General features: G+C 36.7%; 2 protein-coding genes across 2 annotated transcripts in view; both read right to left on the reverse strand.

Moving 5' to 3' along the window:
- The window catches only part of LOC100673384 (disintegrin and metalloproteinase domain-containing protein 5-like), a 57,485-nt gene extending 37,911 nt beyond the window's left edge, over positions 1–19,574 (reverse strand). The window contains exons 1-6 of the mRNA XM_023550934.2: positions 18,423–19,574; positions 18,044–18,203; positions 15,074–15,112; positions 8,575–8,613; positions 7,668–7,766; positions 5,460–5,619 (exon numbers count right to left, since the gene is read on the reverse strand). Coding sequence (XP_023406702.2) covers positions 5,460–5,582 — 123 coding nt within the window. The 5' untranslated portion in view covers positions 5,583–5,619; positions 7,668–7,766; positions 8,575–8,613; ... (1 more) ...; positions 18,044–18,203; positions 18,423–19,574. The remainder of the gene's footprint in view (positions 1–5,459; positions 5,620–7,667; positions 7,767–8,574; positions 8,614–15,073; positions 15,113–18,043; positions 18,204–18,422) is intronic.
- ADAM32 (ADAM metallopeptidase domain 32) overlaps positions 18,040–20,100 on the reverse strand; it is a 152,739-nt gene continuing 150,678 nt past the window's right edge. The window contains exons 16-17 of the mRNA XM_064271941.1: positions 19,574–19,673; positions 18,040–18,203 (exon numbers count right to left, since the gene is read on the reverse strand). Of these exons, the coding sequence (XP_064128011.1) occupies positions 18,040–18,203; positions 19,574–19,673 (264 nt within the window). The remainder of the gene's footprint in view (positions 18,204–19,573; positions 19,674–20,100) is intronic.

The raw sequence follows: 20,100 nt of genomic DNA on the forward strand, positions 1-20,100 counted from the left end.
CAGGACATGGCTCTAGGAGGAGTTCCTTCCTTGTCTATTTCAGCTTCTAGTAGATGCCAACAATCCTTAGTGTTCTCTGTCTTCCTCTCCCCACGATGTGTGTACCTGTGTCTGTTCTGCTCTCTTTATAACTCAAGAGTGATTAGGTTTAGGACATACCATACTCTGGTATGACCTTATTAATATAACAAAACAAACCCCATACTTCCAAACAGGGTCATATTTAAAGGTACAGGTACAATATCAACACATTTTTTTTTTAATTATTGTTGTAAAAACAATGGGTAACCCCAAATCAAACCAAACCCATTGTTGTCGAGTCGATTCTGACTCATAGTGAACCCTATAGGATAGAGGAGAACTACCCCGTAGGGTTTCAAAGAGTGGCTGGTGGATTTGAACTGCCAGCCTCTTGGCTAGCAGCTGAGCTCTTAACAACTGTGCCAACAGGGCTCCACAGATAACACAACATTTGCTAATTCAACATTTTTTATGTGTACCCAAGCCATAGTATTTTCAGTCACCTCATATACATGTGAAAGTGTGACAATGAATAAGGAAGACCGAAGAATTGATGCATTTGAATTACGGTGTTGGCAAAGAATATTGAATATACCACGGACTGCCAGAAGAATGAACAAATCCATCTTGAAAGAAGTACAGCCAGAATGCTTCTTAGAAGCAAGGATGGCAAGACTTTGTCTCACTTACTTTGGACATGTTATACAGAGGAACCAGTCCCTAGAGAAGGACATCATGCTAGGTAAAGTAGAAGGTCAGCAATAAGGAAGAAGACCCTCAAAGAGACGGACCAACACAGTGGCTGCAACAATGGACTCAAACATAGCAATGATTGTGAGGACAGTGCAGGAATGGCAGTGTTTGTTCTGTTGTACACAGGGTTGCTATGAGTCGGAACCAACTTGCCGACACCTAACGACAACATAATAACACATCATTCAGTGACACCAATTATATCAATTATGTTGTGCAGCCATTACCAATATCCATTGCCAAATTTCCCGTCACCATAAACAGAAATTCAGTGCTTCCTAAATAATAGTTTCCCTTTTCCCCTCCCACCTGCAATTGGTAACAACTATTAAACTCTGATCTCTATATATTTGCATATTCTAGGTATTTTATATTAGTGAGATTATACAATATTTGTCCTTTTGTGATTGACTTCACTCAGCGTAATGTTTTCAAGATTCATCCATGTTTGTGTGTATATTTCTTTTCTCACTTCCTGGACAATTAACAAAGTCCCTGGGTGTGCAAATGGTTTGTACTTGCCTGCTGACTACAAGGTTGGCTCTTTGAACCTACCCATTGGTACTGCAGAATAAAGGCCTGGCGATCTGCTTCCGTAAAGATTACAACCAAGAAAACCCCATGGAGCGGTTCTACTCTGTAACAGATGAGGTTTCCATGAGTTGGAATTGACTACGGCAAAGGGTTTGGTTTAGGTTTTTTTTTGTTTTTTGTTTTTTAATAAATAAAAGATACCAGAACACATTAACTTCATATATTCCCCTCCTAAAATATCTGCTATTGTTGCATGTCTGTTTTTCTCTACTACATTTTAATATTTTTGGTTTTTTATTTTCAGCAGTTTTGCTATACGTGTACCTAGGAGTGCTTCATGTTTTATTTATTCTGCTTCCGCCTATTATAGCTCTGTCCTCTGTCTGGGTCCTCTATTATACATACATTAATTACATTAAATATTCTAATATTTCCCCTATGTCTCTTACACTCTCTTTGTGTAATTTCTATCCCTTTGTTTCTATGTTTTATTTTGGATTTTTTTTTTTTTTGCTTGCTCTAGCTTCCAGTTTATTAACTCTTTGACTAGTTATATCTAATCTACTTTTTAAAAATTATTATGCTTTAGGTGAATGTTTACAGAGCAAATTAGTTTCCATTAAACAATTAATACACAAATAGTTTTGTGACATTGGTTGCTAACCCCGTGGTGTGTCAACACTCTCCCCTTCTCTACCCTGGGTTCCCTGTTTCCATTTATCCAGTTTTCCTGCCCCTTCCTGCCCTCTGATCTTTGCTTCTGGGCTGGTGCGCCCATTTAGTCTCATATACATTATTGAACCACGAAGCACGTTCCTCATGTGTATTATTTTTTGCCCTATAGAACTGTCTAATTTTTGGCTGAAGGGTGAACCTAGGGAGTGACCTCAGTACGGAATTAAGTCTAATCTACTTTTAATACCAATATTTTTCAGTTTTAGAATTTTTATTTTTTAGTTTCCTATATTTTAACAATGGGCTCAAGCATAACAATGATTGTTAGGATGGTGCAGAACTGGTCAGTGTTTCCTTCTGTCATACATAAGGTCGCTGTGAGTCAGAACCAACTCTACGGCACCGAACAACAACAACAACAACATTTTTACAAAGGTTACAATCTCATCTTTCATTTCTTTGAGAATAATCAGCATGGTTATTTTAGAGGCCATTTCTAATCGCTCCAATATCTATGATTCTTTGAGGTCTGTTTCTATTGCTTGTTCGTTTCCCTCATTTATCAGTCACGTTCTCTTGTAACTTCATATACCTGGTTATTTTTCAATGAATATGGTAAATTTAATATGAAAAGATATAGAAGTGACTTGAGTTTGGGACGGTATTATCTCTCTTCAGGAAGGTTATTATTTGCTTCTTGCAGGGAGCTACGGGCGCTCCAAAAAGCTGTTGCAATAGAGTCGACTCTGACTCACGGCAATGCTATAGGACAGAGTAGAACTGCCCCATAGGGTTTCCAGGGAGCAGCTGATGGATTCGAACTGCTGACCTTTTCTGATTAGCAGCCGTAACTCTTAACCACTGGTCCACCAGCTCCCTATGGGCACTAGCACCACTTCAGTACAATTTCGTGGACTGAGATGGTTGGAACCTAGACTTCAGTGTGTGCAAGGCCAGTCTTTTTTCTCTATATTTTGACTCCTATGGTTTAACTAAGGAATCTACCAAAACCAGGCCTTTTCTGCCTTGGTAGGAATCATAATATCCCTGATTCTGTAGTATGTATTCAGAAAACACATGATCGCTGCTGCCTGGCTTTGGGGTGGCATATCCATGTCTGAGGCTGGTTGGCCTGGACCAGGGGTCTAAGCAGCTCAGCTGGATTCAGGTAATGTACACCTTCACACTACTTCATGATACACTGGGGATGGTTGTAAAGACCACAACTCCTCTCTCCAACTCTTCCTAAAGTTGACCCACTGCAGGTAATTGTCAGTCTAGCTGAAATGTGTTTTAATTGTAACCATTTCCCAGCTACTCACAGTACTGATGGTGAAAATATCCCTGCAACTCTATTCACAAATAAGAACATTCGGATATCAATCAAGTTATTTCTAATTATTCAAGCTTTTGATAAAGTCTGTTTTTCAAAGAGAATAATCTATAGTAAGAGTCTGTTTGTAGAAGCCCTCAGTTCGACATATCTAATGCTTCGGAGAGTAAAAATAACTCTGTACAGTACAAATTTAGTCACATGCCATCATAAGAAAGACAATGTTTGAGTTCGCAAAAATGTTTCCAAACCACATGACTTGGCATCTGGAAACACTGTTTCAACAAAGACTGTTCTCTCCTAAATCATAACAATTCTGGATACAAAGAGAACTACATAAAGTGCTCTATGATAATGTGTGTGATTTGCCAGGCACCAAGGAGACAGGAGAAAAAACAAATTGTCACTCAAAAAACAAATGCTTTCACCCAGCTCTCAAAGTCGCTCTAAATGTTGTGGAAAAGTTATGTAATCAGAACTTTCCCTTCTGAAATCAGGATTTCTGTCAGTTTATTGGGGAACTAGTTAGCTAAGTATCTAAATTGTTACTAATTCATCCTTGTGATGGGATTATTTCATACAATTTAAATTATCTTTCTGTTGAGTAACTAAACAGGGAAGCACCATTCCTGCCTGCAAATCTCTTCTAGGGAAAATAAATTACACTTATACCCTGGAAGAGGTCAATAGACCCAGAGTCATGGAAGATATTCTAGTACAATTTATCAAGAAAGACATATTGTATACCAGCTTCAATACTGGGACCAGAAGCAAATTTTCTGTTGTATTTGGCAAAAGGGTAGGCAGAGCTGGAAGAGCACAGGGATGTAATTGAATTTCATGTGTTTGGCAGTTACCCGACCCAGAATCACAACAAGAATATCCTGTTGCATCTGGTTGGATTAAAGAAAGTGTTCTTTTCTTGGTTTTGTGAGCAATGTATTTTTATAATACATTAGTTAAATATTCAGATCCCATAGACAGAATTTTCAGTCATTATTAGATATATTACAGAGGGACATAATTAGAAAGCTGATAAAAACATAACAGGCCAAGATTGGAAAAGAAAATTCAGAAGAAAACATAGGATCAAATCTTCATGACCTTGGATTTGGCAATGATTTCTTAAATATGACACCAAAAGCATAGGCAAAAGATAAAGGGAAAAAATAGATAAATTGTACTTCATTAAAATTAAAAACTTTTATGCATCAAAGGACACAATCAAGAGAGTTAGACAATCAATATGCAGAGTGGGAGAAAATATTTACAAATCATATACCTGACAAGGATTCAGTATCTAGAATATATAAAGAACTCTTACAGTCAACAACAAAATCCTGAATCTCAACCTAAAACTGGGCAAAAACCAAACAAACAAAAAGTTGCTTAATTGACATTTATATACTTAACAGTTGCAAAATGTACATTTTTTTAGTGCACATGGAACAATCACCAAAATAGATCACCGGCTAGGCCATAAAACAAGACAATAATTTCAAAGAATTAAAATCATATAATATGTTCTCTGACCACAAATGAATTAACTAGAAATCAATAAGAATAAATTGAAAATATCCAAATGTTTAGAAATTAAAGAACATACTGCTAAATAATGCATGGTTCAGAGTAGAAATAAAAAATAGAAAATATTTTTATTTGAACAATAATGACAATACAATATATCAAAATTTGTAGGATCCAGCTAAAGAATTACATACAGCATATTTATACCTTTAAATGCATTGATTAGAAAAGAACATTTTAAAATCAATAATCTAAGCTTCCAACTTCAGAAGCTAGGAAAAGAGCAAATTAAGTGGAAAGAAGAAAGTAAGAAAAGGCAGAAACTAATGAAACAGAAAACAGACATACAATAGAGGAAAAACAACCGAGCCAAGAGGTGGTTCTGGAGAGATTCATAGATTAAATGGATAAACTCTTACCAACACTGATTAAGAAAAAAAGAGAGAATATGTATCATCATTATCAGGGATGAAAGAGGAGACATAACTACAGATCCAATACACATTAAAAAGGATATTATGAATGATTTCATGCTAAAAGGTTAACCATTAAATGAAATGGGTAAATGCCTTTGAAAATACGGCCATGCAAGATCCAACAACTGGGTTCTACTCACCTGGAGCAACAGATGAAGAAGGAGAATCAGGAATCGGAGGAGGAATAGAATGCCATTAGCCGTGGCCTCCATGAACCTCCTTTGCCGTGAGACCCGAAGAACTGGATGGTGCCCTGCTACCATTACTGGACATTTTGATCAAATATTCTATAGAAGAATCCTGATCAAATGGGGGGAAACGCAGAATAGAATTTCAAATTCTCATGGAATCCAGACTTTATGGAGCCACTAAGGCTAGATGAACCCCCAAAATTATTGTCTTGAGATAACCTTTAAACCTTAAACCTCAAACTAAAATGATCCCCTGAGTTTTCATTGAGTCAAACAGTAGTTTAGCTTAATTTGTAAAGAATGTCTGCCTGGAGCCTTGTGCTCTTTGAAAAAACTGTCTATATGGGATCAAATTGACAACATCAACTCGAAGGTTAGATAGGAAGATTAGGGGGCTGTGATTGTATGTTAATTGAGAAGGAGCAACTCAGAAAAGGAGGGTAAGAATGGTTGCACAACTTAAAGAATATAAGCAGTGTCAGTGAATTGTATAATTAGAAATTGTTGAACTTGTATATGTTCTGTTGTGCTTATTTCCAATAACAACAAAAAAATAAAATTAAAAAAATTTTAAGTACAATATCTAAAAAACTATAACAAGACTACTGGAAAATCTGAATGGTCCTTTTGCTACTAAAGAAATTGAATCCGTAATTAAAAATCTTCCCACAAAGAAAACTCCAGGCCCAGAAACCTTCACTGGTGAATTTTGCAAAACGTTTCATTGAAAACTAATACCAGTTTTACACCAGCACTTTCAGAACATTGAAAATGTACACTTTCCTGACTCATTTTATGAAGACAGCATAACTCTGATATCAAAACCTGACAAGGGGTTAATGTTCTTCCGTGAGATTGAGGCCCAAGCTCTCAGGGTCCTTCAGAAGCTGCTTGTCTGCCTTCTGGGCTTAGCTGGCTTGGGCAAGTGGAAGGTGGATGAGGAGAGCCAGGCACCTGGGCCAGAATGTACAGCCCCTAAGTGAACACAACTCCCCTCCAAAGCTTGAATTTGGGGTTCAGGGGTGTCTTAGTTATCTAGTGCTGTTACAACAGAAATGGAAGTGGATGACTTTGACAAACAGAAATTTATTCTCTCACAGTTTAGGAGGCTAGAAGTCCAAATTCAGGGTGTCAGCTCCAGGGGAAGGCTTCCTCTGGGGGAAGGTCCTTGTCATCAATCTTCCCCTGGGTCTAGGAGCTTCTCAGCCCAGGGACCCCAGGTCCAAATGACATGCTCTGCTCCTGGCTCCTCTTGCTTGGTGGTACTGAGTTACCTCTCCTCTCTGCTTGCTCCTCTCTTTTGTATCTCAAAATAGATGGACTCAAGATACAACCTAATCCTGTAGATTGTGTCCTGTCTCATTAACATAACTGCCTCTAATCCTGCCTCATTAACACTAAAAAAAAAAAAAAAAGAGAGAGAGAGAGAAAAACCAAACCAATTGTTGTCAAGTCAATTCCAATTCATGGCAACCCTATATGACAGAGTAGAACTGCCCCATAGGTCTTCCAAGAAAGAGTTGGTGGATTCAAACTGCTAACCTTTTGGGTAGCAGCTGAGCTCTTAACCACTGCACCACCAGGGCTCCCATTAACATCATAACCAAAAAAAAATCCATTGCCATCAAGTCAATTCCAACTCATAGCAACCCTATACATCATAGAAGGTAGCATTTACAAGACATGGTATAATAACATCAGATCACAAAATGGAGGACAACCACACAATATTGGGAATCATGGCCTTGTCAAGTTGACACATATTTTGGGGGACACAATTAAATCAATAACAAGGCAAGTTAGGTTGTGGAGGGGACAAACATCTGAATTCACTGGGAACTACATGCAGCCCACCAAACCTGGTGAGGAGGATCAAGAAGAGAAATGTGGTCCACTGCCCAGAGTCCATCCCGAGTAAGGGCAACTGGTGCAGATCCCCAGACTACAGGCAGTTGGGGCCCAAGGACCACAAACCAGGAGGAGATGGTAGAAGAGCTGCAGAGGAGAGGTCAGGAAGAGCTCAGGGAGTGGGATGGGGATGGAGATATCCAAGTTGGGACTGTTTTCTTGAGTTAAGGGCCCTACTACCTGGAGCTGATTCTGGGGTACAGAAAGGGGAAGAGAAAAATAGACATTGGCATGCGAATTGGTCCACACTCAGTTTATTGCTTCCTTCAGCTGTGACCAGGGGAGGATTTTCATTTCTCAGTGAGACTCTCAGTAATATCCATTGCCTTCTGAAGGAATTACTAGTTGCTGTGGAAGAGAACAAAAACGTGTACTGATGTCAAACAAATTCTCTTCGACTGCAAAACAGACAATTTTTGCCAAGCAAAAAATTTACGTGGCAGAAGAAAAAAAATTCTTAGAAGAATTTTTGCAGTTCTGCTTGTAAAATTATTGGCCACAAGTAACTTATTTATAATTTTCTATGATTTTGGGGGAACCATCAGTTTAATCAGAGGTACTTGCAAAATGAGGAAATCTAACATATCTTTTTACATACAATAAAATTATGAACCTAACAATTTATTAATATCTTTACAGTTTTTAAAAATTTAAATACACATTAATTTTACTTTTTCCAAATACTAGAGCCTATCATTTTTGTTTCATTTTGTTTTTTTCCAGTTATAAATAGTTTTTTGTTTTTTTGGCTCCTGAAAAAATAGGCCTTAAGCATTGTACCGATAGTGCCTAGTGGATAATATGGCCCTGATTTTGAGTTTTTTTTTAATAAACTAATTTACAGATCTTTTCTCTTATTAGTCAACCTTTAATTCCATTTTTTCCACAAGAGCAAGTTTCCAATAAACATTTGCTAAACTGAAAAAAAAAAAGTATCGACTTAAATACTCCTTAGTAACAAGACTGTTGTTTGCTCCCTTCAAGTCAATTTTGACTCAGGGTAACAAGATTAGTAGAGATTAATAGTTTTTTGGGGGTCAGTAATTTACCAATTTGCCTGCCCAATCAATATTTAGGAATTAACTGTGGATAATGAATTTCTTCACTGTAATTTCATACATTATTTATTTTAAGAAATGCCTCCTAATTTACTTACCTACTGGTATATGTTTGAGTGCTTTCCTGTGATATAGATCTAAATAAAAAAGAAAATAAATGCTTTTAGTCTGATGCAATACAATCTGTCAAAGCTATATTTATTTTTGTGATAATTTCTTCCTATTTCACTTCAAAGTTGTAGTAAAAGCCAATGTCTGCCAAATTTCTATTGTATACTAATTATTAACAAAAATCAAAATCATAATTTGAGGCCTTTTTTCCATTTTTATATCCACAGACTCCTTATTTATAGTCACCCAACTAATGAATGGGATAGAAAAAGAACGAACTGAAGACAAATTAAACCAGGTTAATTAACAGAGAATTTTTGGCGGGGAAGAAAATACGGATCGTAAGATTAGTGAGATAATTCAGTGATAAGAAGACTGGTATAATTTTACCCTCCCATCCTTTCCCTACCTTTGCTATTTTGTGTCTTCAAAACTTATAGTAGATTATACACTGACCATGAAAAGAGTCCCTATTTAACACAGTTAGTTCTCCCACAAACCAATAAAGGAATTTGTCTATCTAGACTCGTGAGTTTACTGCCATGCATGATCCATTGGATTTCTGGCCTTTTTTTTTTCCCTTGCTTTACCCCAAGCAGTAACATTTCCCAGTACCTTTCCACCAGGAAAGAAAATGCTTTAAAAAAAAAAAAATTTTTTTTTTTTAAACAAATCAAGGAAAATACAATGGGTGCTATAACAGTAAACACAGCAACTATATCTGGCTGCCTTATTAAATTTAAATGAAATAATAAACAAAGAATGCTTTTCTGGTGCATGCTAGCCACAACCTAGACTAACCAAACCAGACCCATTGCCATCGGGTTGATTCCAACTCATAGCAACCCTATAGGACAGAGCAGAACTGCCCCACAGTGTTCCCAAGGAGCAGCTGGTGGATTCGAACCGCTGACTTTTTTGGTTAGCAGTTGAGCTTTTAACTACTGCTCCCAACCTAGACTAATAGGTTAAAATTCCAAATTATGCTCTTCAGATGCAACTTATATTGTCCAAAACTATGGTGGTGTAGTGGTTAAGAGCTATGGCTGCCAACCAAAAGGCTGGCAGTTCAAATCTACCAGGCACTCCTTGAAAACCGTATGGGGCAGTTCTACTCTCCTATAGGGTTCTTATGAGTCAGAATTGACTCGATGGCAATTCATTTGGTTTTGTTTTATGGGTGATGCCTTCATCTGTCCCTCAATATGTTGTTATTATTGCCAGTGAGTCAGATTTGATTCATGGTGACAACACATCTGCAGAGTAGAACTGCTCCATAAAGTTTTCAAGGCTGTGATCTTTAGAAAGCAGATCACCAGGCCTGTCTTCCAAGGCGCCTGTAGGTGGGATCAAACCACCAACCTTTCAGTTAATAGTCAAGCGCTTAACCATTGAGCCACCCAGGGACTCTTACCTTCAATCAAGTTGAACACTATTTCTAGAAGAGATTGATTATGTGAATAACCTGTGTGTGTGTGTGTGTGTGTTGTGAAGTTCAAGTGTAAATCATTCATTCATTAAACAAGTATTTATTGAGCAGTTACCATAAACCAAGAACTCTGCTTGGTACTGAACATAAATTGGTCTGTGAAATAACCATGGCCATTGCCCTCAAGAAAGTTTGCAGTGTATAGGAAGAGCAATGCTTGTAGGCGAGCAAAAGATTACACGAATTGCAGTGTTTAAGCATGATATCATAACTCCCTTGGTAACAGTGACACAAGGTAGAGATAATAAAGAAAATGATGTTTTTCTTCATCCTTAGTTTGGCAAAAGTAACTAATGTCTATAAAGCGGTGAGTAGGTAAAGATAAAGGAGCCCTGGTGGTGCAGTGGTTAAGTGCTAGGCTGCTAACCCAACGGTCGATGGTTCGAACCCACCTGCAGCTCCTCGAGAGAAAGATGTAACAGTCTGCTTCCATAAAGATTACAGCCTTGAAAACCCAATGGGGAAGTTCTGCTCTGTCCTGTAGGGTCGCTATGAGTCAGAATCGACTCAATAGCTACGGGTTACATAAAGATAATTCTAAAAACAATAGAATAAAGGATACGGAAATGTTTCTTAACGGAGGGGGTGACTTCATCATGCAGAACAGAAGCTATATAATATTGTAGGGGAGCCTAAAAACCTTAATCTGTAGATATAAAAGATATTTTGGAATAGCAATAGATTGAATATAACTAAAACAAGACACTTTAAGAAAAATGTTAGACAATCTAAGAAAATAAAACCTTTACAAGGAGAAAGAAAAGTGAGCAGAACAATAAATATCTGATGACTTCTGAAGGATCACAAAGCCACAACTGTGAAGTGTGGGGAATTGGAAGTTTAAGAAGAATTCTGAGAATCCTTGTTAACACAACTGTAGGATGCTGAGGAGCTGTGGGAAACGTAACTTTTAGTGTGTTTATGATACTGCCTCTTAAGTAAACTCCCCTTAACTGGAGTAACCATTCACCCCATTGTTTGTGAGGGCATATACTGAGCTTGTGAGTGTCAAGCACAATCCAAGGAAAGAAGTAATATTTTCCTTTGTGTATTCCAGCTTAAAGGATGCAAAAATGTTCTGATTATGAGTCAGTTTCACAAACTAATTACACAGACCTTGTCTAGATTTAACCAGTTTTATCCTTTGTATCACAAGAGTAGACAATCAATAAAATTTAATCATTTGAGAAAAAAAGATAGATTTAATTAATAGTTGTTCCTAGAACTGTAAATATTAACACATTGGTTTTCGTGCATTATTCTATCAATTGTGGCTACTCAAAAAATGTTGAGCAATTATTTGTGAATTATTAACTTGTTCATTCTTAGTTTTCAACATATATTTATTTATAAAAAATACTTCCTTGTTTGCTTATCTGACAGCAGATGCTTGGGTACTATCTTCTGACTTGGATCTAAAATTAAAATAATGTCTAAATTTTAAGAAAGCTGCCTACTTTAAGAATAAACATTAGTCCATTTTATACCAAAATTAACTTTAAACACTCAGGGCATCCAAAAAAGGTAGCATTCTTATTTTCCCAAATCCTAAGAGCAACGAAGAGTATGAAAGTCAAATCTGCCAGTGGGAAGAGAATACAGATAGCAGAGATTTGGTTTTTCCTTGTCATTCCTAAGCACAGACTATAAATTTGACTCTGAATGCTGAAATCTGGCTTTAAGGCTACCAACTGACTTTTTATTTATTGATGTATAAATTGCCACATTTGGAAATTAAAACTCATATTTACTTCTGGGCAGCCTGGCAGACTGAACTGACAGGAAATTTTCCCCCTTTCTATTCCACACACAGAAAAGCTGAAGAAAGTAGTGCAAAAAAATTAATATGCAACTGAGATTGACAGCCAGAAAAAAGCTTTTCCCTCTGTCAGTAAAAAACAAAGAAACCGGAAGCTCAAAGGGAAACCCAGGACTAAATCTGAATGACTGCAACGGCATCTAAATTACCTCTACCCTGCAGGATGTGGCTTTCATAACCCTCGTTGAGGACATGGACATTTAGATGTTAGAAAGCTGGATGAAGCTGCTTGCCTAAGCCTAGGAGTCCTGAATGGGGCTAATAAACGCTGTGACATCTGGACTTGGGACTGCAGCAGACAAACTATAACTCCCTTGTTCATGGTGACACAGAGAGGACATAATAACAAAAATCAACATTTTGTTCATTCTTAGTTTGGTAAGAATAGCTCATGACTCCAAAGTGTCACTGTAGGGAGATGATCATAATAACAACAGAGAGATTAAAGGATAATATAAGCAGGTATTCTTATTGGAGAGGGAGACATCTTCTGGAATAAGAGGAATAAATACAACCTTGTTTCACAATCTAGAAAGGTTACCCTGGAGATATGGATGTGGTCTGGAATAGTAGTGAATTTGGATGAAACTAGAAGGAAAACCACAAGCCAACTGTACAAGTAAACAGTGACTATCTAAGTCAGACAGGGAGGAGGGGAAACTCCCAAACATATTCCGTCTGCAGAAGGACCCCAAACCCACAACTGTGGGGTGTGGGGGAAAAAATGCTTATTGGATATCATACAGAGACAACCACCTTTCAGAGAATGGAGGAATACCTAGTTAAAATTATTTTGTAATACTGAGAGGCTATGGGAGATGTGGAATTTTTGTTCCTTTATGACGCTTTTCCCCCACACAGGATGGCACAGGATCTGGTAGTGTTTCATTCTGTTGTGCACAGGGTCGCCATGAACTGGAACTGCCTTGACAGCATCTACCAACAACAACAACATGGTGCTTTTTCTTCAGTAAATTCTAAGTGGCCTAGGTGTGCATTTGCTCAGTTCTTTATGAGCATACATCAGGAGTTGTAGAGTCTCCAAATAAGGAAGTAAAATCTCCCTTTGTGTATTCCAGAATAAAGAATACAAAAAGAACCTGCTTATGAGTTAGCTCCATCACCATTTCCCGATCATTTATTTCTTTGTATCCCAAGAATAAATTCCCAATATACATTGACTAAATGGAAGGAGAGAAGAGATGGATTTATTTGACAAATACTCATTACTAGATAATAGGCAAATGCAAATATGTTCTTTTTCAGTGCAGCACTTTACTGTGGCTGCTCCATCAATTTAATTGTCGAATATCAATTTGTTCAACTTAATTTTTAAAACATATTTTAATATCCCCTAATTTACTTACCTGCTAGTATCTGTATGGTTGCTGCTTTTTGATCTGGATCTAAATGAAAGTGAATATAAGGCTCCTAAGTGAATATTAAAAAATATTGCCTACTTAATGAATGAATGTCAGATAAATTTATACCTTGCATCAACTCTTTTATACCTCTAATCACCATTAATGAATAATTTCAAAAGATCACTAAATTAGGGTATGCAAATAAGTAACATTCTTATTTACCAATACGCCATATACATAAAGAGTGTAAATGTCAACCAAGGTATTATAAGCATATTAAACTCAACTATTCAGAAACTCTGAGATTACATATTGTAAGATTCCATTTGTAGGCTGATTTTAAGAGACCGGCTGTGATAGTCTCATGTGTGAGTAGGCTATGGTGCCCAGTTGTTTGGTCAAACACTAGTCTAGATGCTTCTGTGAAGCTATTTTGGAGACAGGATTTACATTTACAATCAGCTGACTCTAAATGAAGGAGAGTACCCTTGATAATGTGGGTGGGCCCCATCCAATCATCTGAAGAGAAAAACCTGAAGTTTCCCAGAGAAGAAGGAATTCTGACGCAAAACTATAATACAGAAACCCTGGCAATTTGCAACCTGCCCCCTTCCCTGTGGATTTTGGACTTGCTAATTTCTTAAAGTAAACCAGTCTCTCTCTCTCTCTCTCTCTCTCTGTTTCTCTGGAAATTTTAATACTCCAACTTAAGATAAAAGATTGAAAGTAAGGTGACAGAAAAGTTATATCAAGTATATCTAACAAATAGAAAGTTGGCATAGCAGTTACAAATCAGTGAGAATTGAATTTACAGCAACATTAATAGGCACAAAATGCTATTTATTAATTATTTTTAAAAAGCAGTTAGGACAATGTATTTTAGCTCTCCCAACCCATAATTATAGAAATTTATACCTCTAGATCCATGGGCTCTCTGTCATGTAGTCTCTTATATTTCAGGTGTTTGTTTACCAAAGCATTATACTAATATAACCCAATTTGGTAACTTCCAGGCAGTATACATTCTTTTTCTTTACTCATTATACTTCCATAGTGTAAAAGTAGTAAGAACTTTGTAAGCAGAGAAATGGTAGAGTTTTATTGTGAATTTGTCACAGCCAAAGCTGGGCAAAAACTTGGTAAAATACCAAGTGCTACGAAGTCCGAAACAGGAGAGGTATTTTTATAGGGAGGGCAGGAGGTTACACATGAGCCACGAGTAATCCTTTTACAGTATTGGTTACACAGACGTTGCATAAGCCATTTCCTGAGAACTATTTTACATGGACATCTTTTTTGGGAACACTTTCATCCTTTTCTTTTCAGAACATTCTTATAACTTGTTTAACCATAAACTATAACTTTGTCATACACCGGTTACAAGCATTCTTTCCAAGAACAGAACATTTTTATGAATCAAAAGTAAGCATAACCGCATACATGCTCACTCAAGGGGAAGGAGGTGCACATATTTTGAAAACAGAGGCAGGAATTTAGGGCAAAGGGAGTTTTTATTCAGACTTGTGTCAGTCAGCCATGCCAGGTACCTCAGTTTTAAGGTGCCTAATATAATAATACACAATACATATCCTGTTTTATTCCTTGTTTCTTCAGAGTAGACTTCCAAGAAACATTTATCAAATGAATAAAATATTAGGAACTAAATTAATATATATTAATAGTCTTGTTTTCAGTACCATTATTTTTGCAATTGAAGACTGTTCAAATAATATTTAGGAATTAATTGTGAATTATCAAATTCTTCATTCTTAATTTTCAACACATACTTTATAAACACATTCTAATTTTCTTACCTGCTGGCACGTGTGTGAGCACTGCTTTCTGATCTGGATCTAAACAAAATTGAAAATAAGGTCTTAAATTAGTACTAAAAAAGCTTGCCTACTTGACAAATGAAAGTCAGACCATTTTAAAAATCAATATTATCTCTTTTAGAAGACAAGTCACAGAATAAAGAAAATAATGTCCAAAGGTTTCTAAATAAGAGGTATGTGAATAACATTATTTACCCACATATCCCATCCACAAAATGTGCAAATTTCACATCCCTCCAATGAGGAGAGTATCAAGAATTTGCTTTTGAAAAGCAATTGCTTTTAAAAAGATTTGTTTTCTCCTTATCACTTCTGAGCAGGTAATATAGGTTTGACTCTGAATGCCTAATTCTGACTTCAGACCCCAACTTAACTTTCTGTTTGTTTAATGACTACATTTTATAAATTAAAACTCATACTGACTTCCAGACAAACTGGCAGAATAAGCTGGCAGGGCCATTCCTCCTTTTCACTTCCTCACATACAGGAATGCTGAGAAAAAATAACACTTTGTACAGGACGTTTAATGCACGACTGAGGTTGACAAGAAGACTTCCCATGGAGCCAGTGAAAACAAAGAAACTCAGAGCTCAAAGGATAAACAGGAGCTAAAGCTGAATAACTGCAAAAATATCGAAATGATTTATGTGCCTTTGGGCCTAGAGATTTAATATTCCCACCTTGGAAGAAGTTGATGCCCCAGGCTTTACCTGTGGGGAAGTTGTAACTGAGCTCTTTAACTAATCTTGGGAGCCATGAGGGGCCATGCAGCCATGAAACAGGGATAATAAAGACTCTGGCCAGTAGTCTTTGGGATGCAGCAGGGAAACTAGCATATATAGGTAGAAAAGTGCATCACCAAGAGAAGTGGGAATACCAGGTCTCCAAAAAGTGTGGAATCAGGACTCCAGTTCACATCCCAAAAATGCTGAATGCCATGCATGGCAATTATTTTAAATAGTTTGCTTTAGGAAGAGCAAAAATGAAAACACCCTACGTGTATGTCTCTACGACACAAATTCTCTTGGGAAAATCATGGACATTAAATAAGAAGGAGTCTATGATTACAAACCATTAACAGTTAATGTCAACAGCCACAGCAAAACAATGAATTCCACATCAAGAACTGCAAATGACTAAACAAAACAAAACAAAACAAAACCCACTGCCATCAAGTCGATTCGGACTCATAGCGACCCTATCCGGCAGAGTAGAACTGCCCCATAGGGCTTCCAAGGCTGTAAAACTTTATGGAAGCAGACTGCCATATCTTTCTCCCATGGAGAGAGGCTCGTGGGTTCAAACCACTGAACTTTCAGTTAGCAGCTGAGTGCTTTAACCACTGAGCCATCAGGGCTCCTTAAAAAAAATTTTTTTTAACATAAGAATATTTAGAATCTCAGTAGAGATCTTTGCAGGAATGGAGTCTAAAAGTCTAGACAGGACAGAGATGCAAATAAAATTGGTGAAATAAAAAGAGTCATCTGAGGAAATCAAACAGAATATGAAATGCAAAGATTAAAAATAATATATGAAAGTGCAGTTACAATCGATAAGGGTGGATTTCCAATTCTGGCCAAAAAGGAGTAAGGAACTGGACTTACTCTCCTGCCTGACGCAACCAAAAATAAAGACTAAATATATGAAACAATGGTTTTCAGAAATTAGATTACGCACAGCAGGACGGTGAACTTTGAGAGTTACCTGGGGAGAGTTTCCAGGATGTAATGAAGCAAAGGAGAACCAGGTAAACCCCAGCAATCTCCCTGAGTTGAGGTGATAAAACTGTGAGTGTAGGGAGGCCAAGGCAGCTAGAGTTCAAAGGGCAGACTACCAAAGAGGAAGAGAGCTTCACAGAGAAAGCACCTGAGACCTCCCTTCAGTCTCCTGCAGAGTATTGATGCATGCATGTGCAGAAACTACCTGAGCCAGAGTAAAAAATTATCTGACATGAATAAAGGGAGCACGGACAAAAATAGTTTGTGTTTCCACTACCTGAGTTGAAAAATCTCATAATTCACAGGTAGTTAGGTAGTTACTCAGAAGGATATTACCTCAGTACTGGTAAATTTCTGATCCTGCTTAACAAATCCTAAAAGAGCAATGTCGTTAGAACAACTGGATGTTCCTAAGCAAAAAAAAAAAAAGTATCCATATTTCTTAACATATTTTAAAAAATTAATTAGATATGTACCAAAATGCAAAGCTTAAAACTATAAAACTTTTAGAAAAAAAAAATATATATATAGGAGACGATCTTTGTGAACTTGAGTTTGGCAAAGATTTTTTAGAAAGAAAAAGAAATTGATAAATTGGGTTTCAATGAAATTAAAAATGTTTGTTCTTTGAAAAGATCATTAAAAGAATGAAAACCAAGCCCTACACTGGGAGAACATATTTAAAGATTACATATATAATAAAGAAATTACATCCAGAATATATAAAGAATTGCCAAAATGCAACATACCACTGATCAAAAGATTTGACTAATTCAATGGCAAAAAGTCAAATAATACATGAGCAAAGGATCTCAATAGACATTTTTCTGAACAAGATACACAGAGGACAAATAAGCACATGAAACAGTACTCAACATCATTACTTGCAGAAATCTGCATTTTTAATAAATATTTCTAGTACTTCTGAAGATGACTCATAGATCACACGCTGAGAAACAGGAAGGTATTTGAAAGGAAGAGATGTGGGTACATTTGAGTTCTTCTCTCTCAATTATCAGGGCAGTGACTTTGACAAGTGATTTAAACTACACTCCCAAATTTTTACACCTTTAAACAGGATATTAGCAACCATTTCACATAATTAAATAAGACACTGATGGAGTACTAAAAATTCCTGTAATATAAAATACCGTTGCTACTCATGTTATTGCCTTACATACAAGGTTGAAAATGGTACTTAAGGTAACTTCAGAACACCAATTCAACTTACTCGTTATTTGGTGCCTCCTCTTCCTTTGTGAACCGACTTTTCAAACTATTCCATTTCACAGCTATTATGGTTGCTATGATGAGAATGGGTACAGAAAGGTAGACACCTAGAAGCCATCTGTTCTTTTCAATCTTCCTAAAAACTCTTTCCATGATTAAGCCTAAAAATAAAAATATATTAAAAAGTCAGAAAAAAATAATAAATAGGCCTTCTATTTTTACTTTCAACTTGGAGCAAATTAAGTACAATGCTCTTAATTTTTGTCGTTATTCAAGAAATGTGAGAAAATAATAATAGAATCATAATTTGGGGGACTCTCTCTCTAATCTCTCATTCTAAAAGCATGGAAACTAAGTTACAGAAAGGTCATGCCACTTACCCAAAGTACATCATACAACACCCACGGCAAAATCCGACAATAATGCTGTAAATGGAGTTAAAAAAATTCAGTGATAATGTTGGATCACATAATTGCAAGGTTACCCAAATTTTCATTGTTACAGAGCACATTATCATAGGATTTCACTGTATTTGTGTATATCCTGTTTTTCTTTGTTAGGATGCTTGCTTTTGATATTAGGGATTTATTTTTATATATGGAGTCACTGCAGGGCTTCTAAAAGGGCACTGGCATAAAAATCAGGAGACTTGATTCCTAACCCTAATTATACCATTTGTTAGCATTGGTATATAGAGCTAAAACATATTTTCTAAGCTTCATGAGGAGACGGATTTTGTTTGACTCACTGCATTTGTGTGGCGCAAACAGTTAACATGCTCGGCTGCTAACCAAAGGATTGGAGGTTGAGTCCACCCAGTGGTGCCTCAGAGAAAAGGCATGGCAATCCACTTTAGAAAAATCAGCTACTGAAAACTCTATGGAACTTAGTTCTACTCTTACACACATAGGATCCCCATAAGTTAGAGTCAATTCAACCTCACCAATGCCTAGATCAGTGCCTGACATGTATTCATCATTCAATAAATATTTGCTAAATCAATAAGTGTATGACAGAAGCTAAAGTCATGATGAACAAACAGAACATGGTGTTAACATTCCTTTGTCATCTCTTTAGCAGCAACTTATATCAATTTCTCTCATTTAAGCTGCCAACACCTTCAGAGTAAAGGCTTGTCTTTTATTTCCTTTCTTTTTCTGCAGCAAAAACACTTAACACTGCTAGACACAGAGTAGATGCTCAGTAAATTTATGTGCGGAGCTGAGTTCACGGGCTCAATCATAAAAGGGGAAAAGGTTGAAAGATATTTTAAAGGAGAAAGTCAATGATAGCAGTAAAATTTTAAAATTTGAAAAAGTACTCTCAGCTTCAATCACATTTGAGTGTTTAAGACTGGAAAAGGGAGCAAGACAAGAGAGCATATTCAGCTTCCATTCCTTGAGAGAAGCCTGGTTATCTTTTAATTACAAATATCAGTCCCTTTTTAAATGGCAAAAATCTCAATTTGTTTTAGTGAAGATAAGCAACTTGAGAAATTTATTAAATGGATACAAAAAGAGGAGAAACTTGCCTTGTTTCCCATGCAATCTAGCAGCAACTTTGGCACGAGTTTGGCAATCTGGAGGATTAAAGCCCTCAAAACAGTGGCACATCTGTTTGGAATTGCACACCTAGGATCATTTAAAACACAATTAAATGGTCGTTTAAAAATATTTTTTTCATAAAACATGAAACGATCAGATGGATCACCAAGCTTACTTTTGCAGATTCACCTAGTTTAATTTTGCTGATGTGATATATTTGGTAAGGTAAATCTACAAATCAAACGCTTGGTTTCTTAAAGCCTAAAAAAGAAAAAACAGCAAAAAAGAAGCTATACAGTGAGGCTCACAGTATTTCCATTAAGAGAGTTTAACACCTCATGGGCCACAGCTAGTACAGCCTCCACCAGACTGAGTCCAGTACAACTAGATGGTGCCTGGCTACCACCACGAACTGCTCTAACAGGGATCACAATAGGGGGTCCTGGATAACGCTGGAGAAAAATGTAAAACAAAATTCTAACTCACACACACACAAAAAAAATAACAGACTTAC

This window comes from Loxodonta africana, chromosome 19 (assembly GCF_030014295.1).
Source record: "Loxodonta africana isolate mLoxAfr1 chromosome 19, mLoxAfr1.hap2, whole genome shotgun sequence".
NCBI lineage: Eukaryota > Metazoa > Chordata > Mammalia > Proboscidea > Elephantidae > Loxodonta > Loxodonta africana.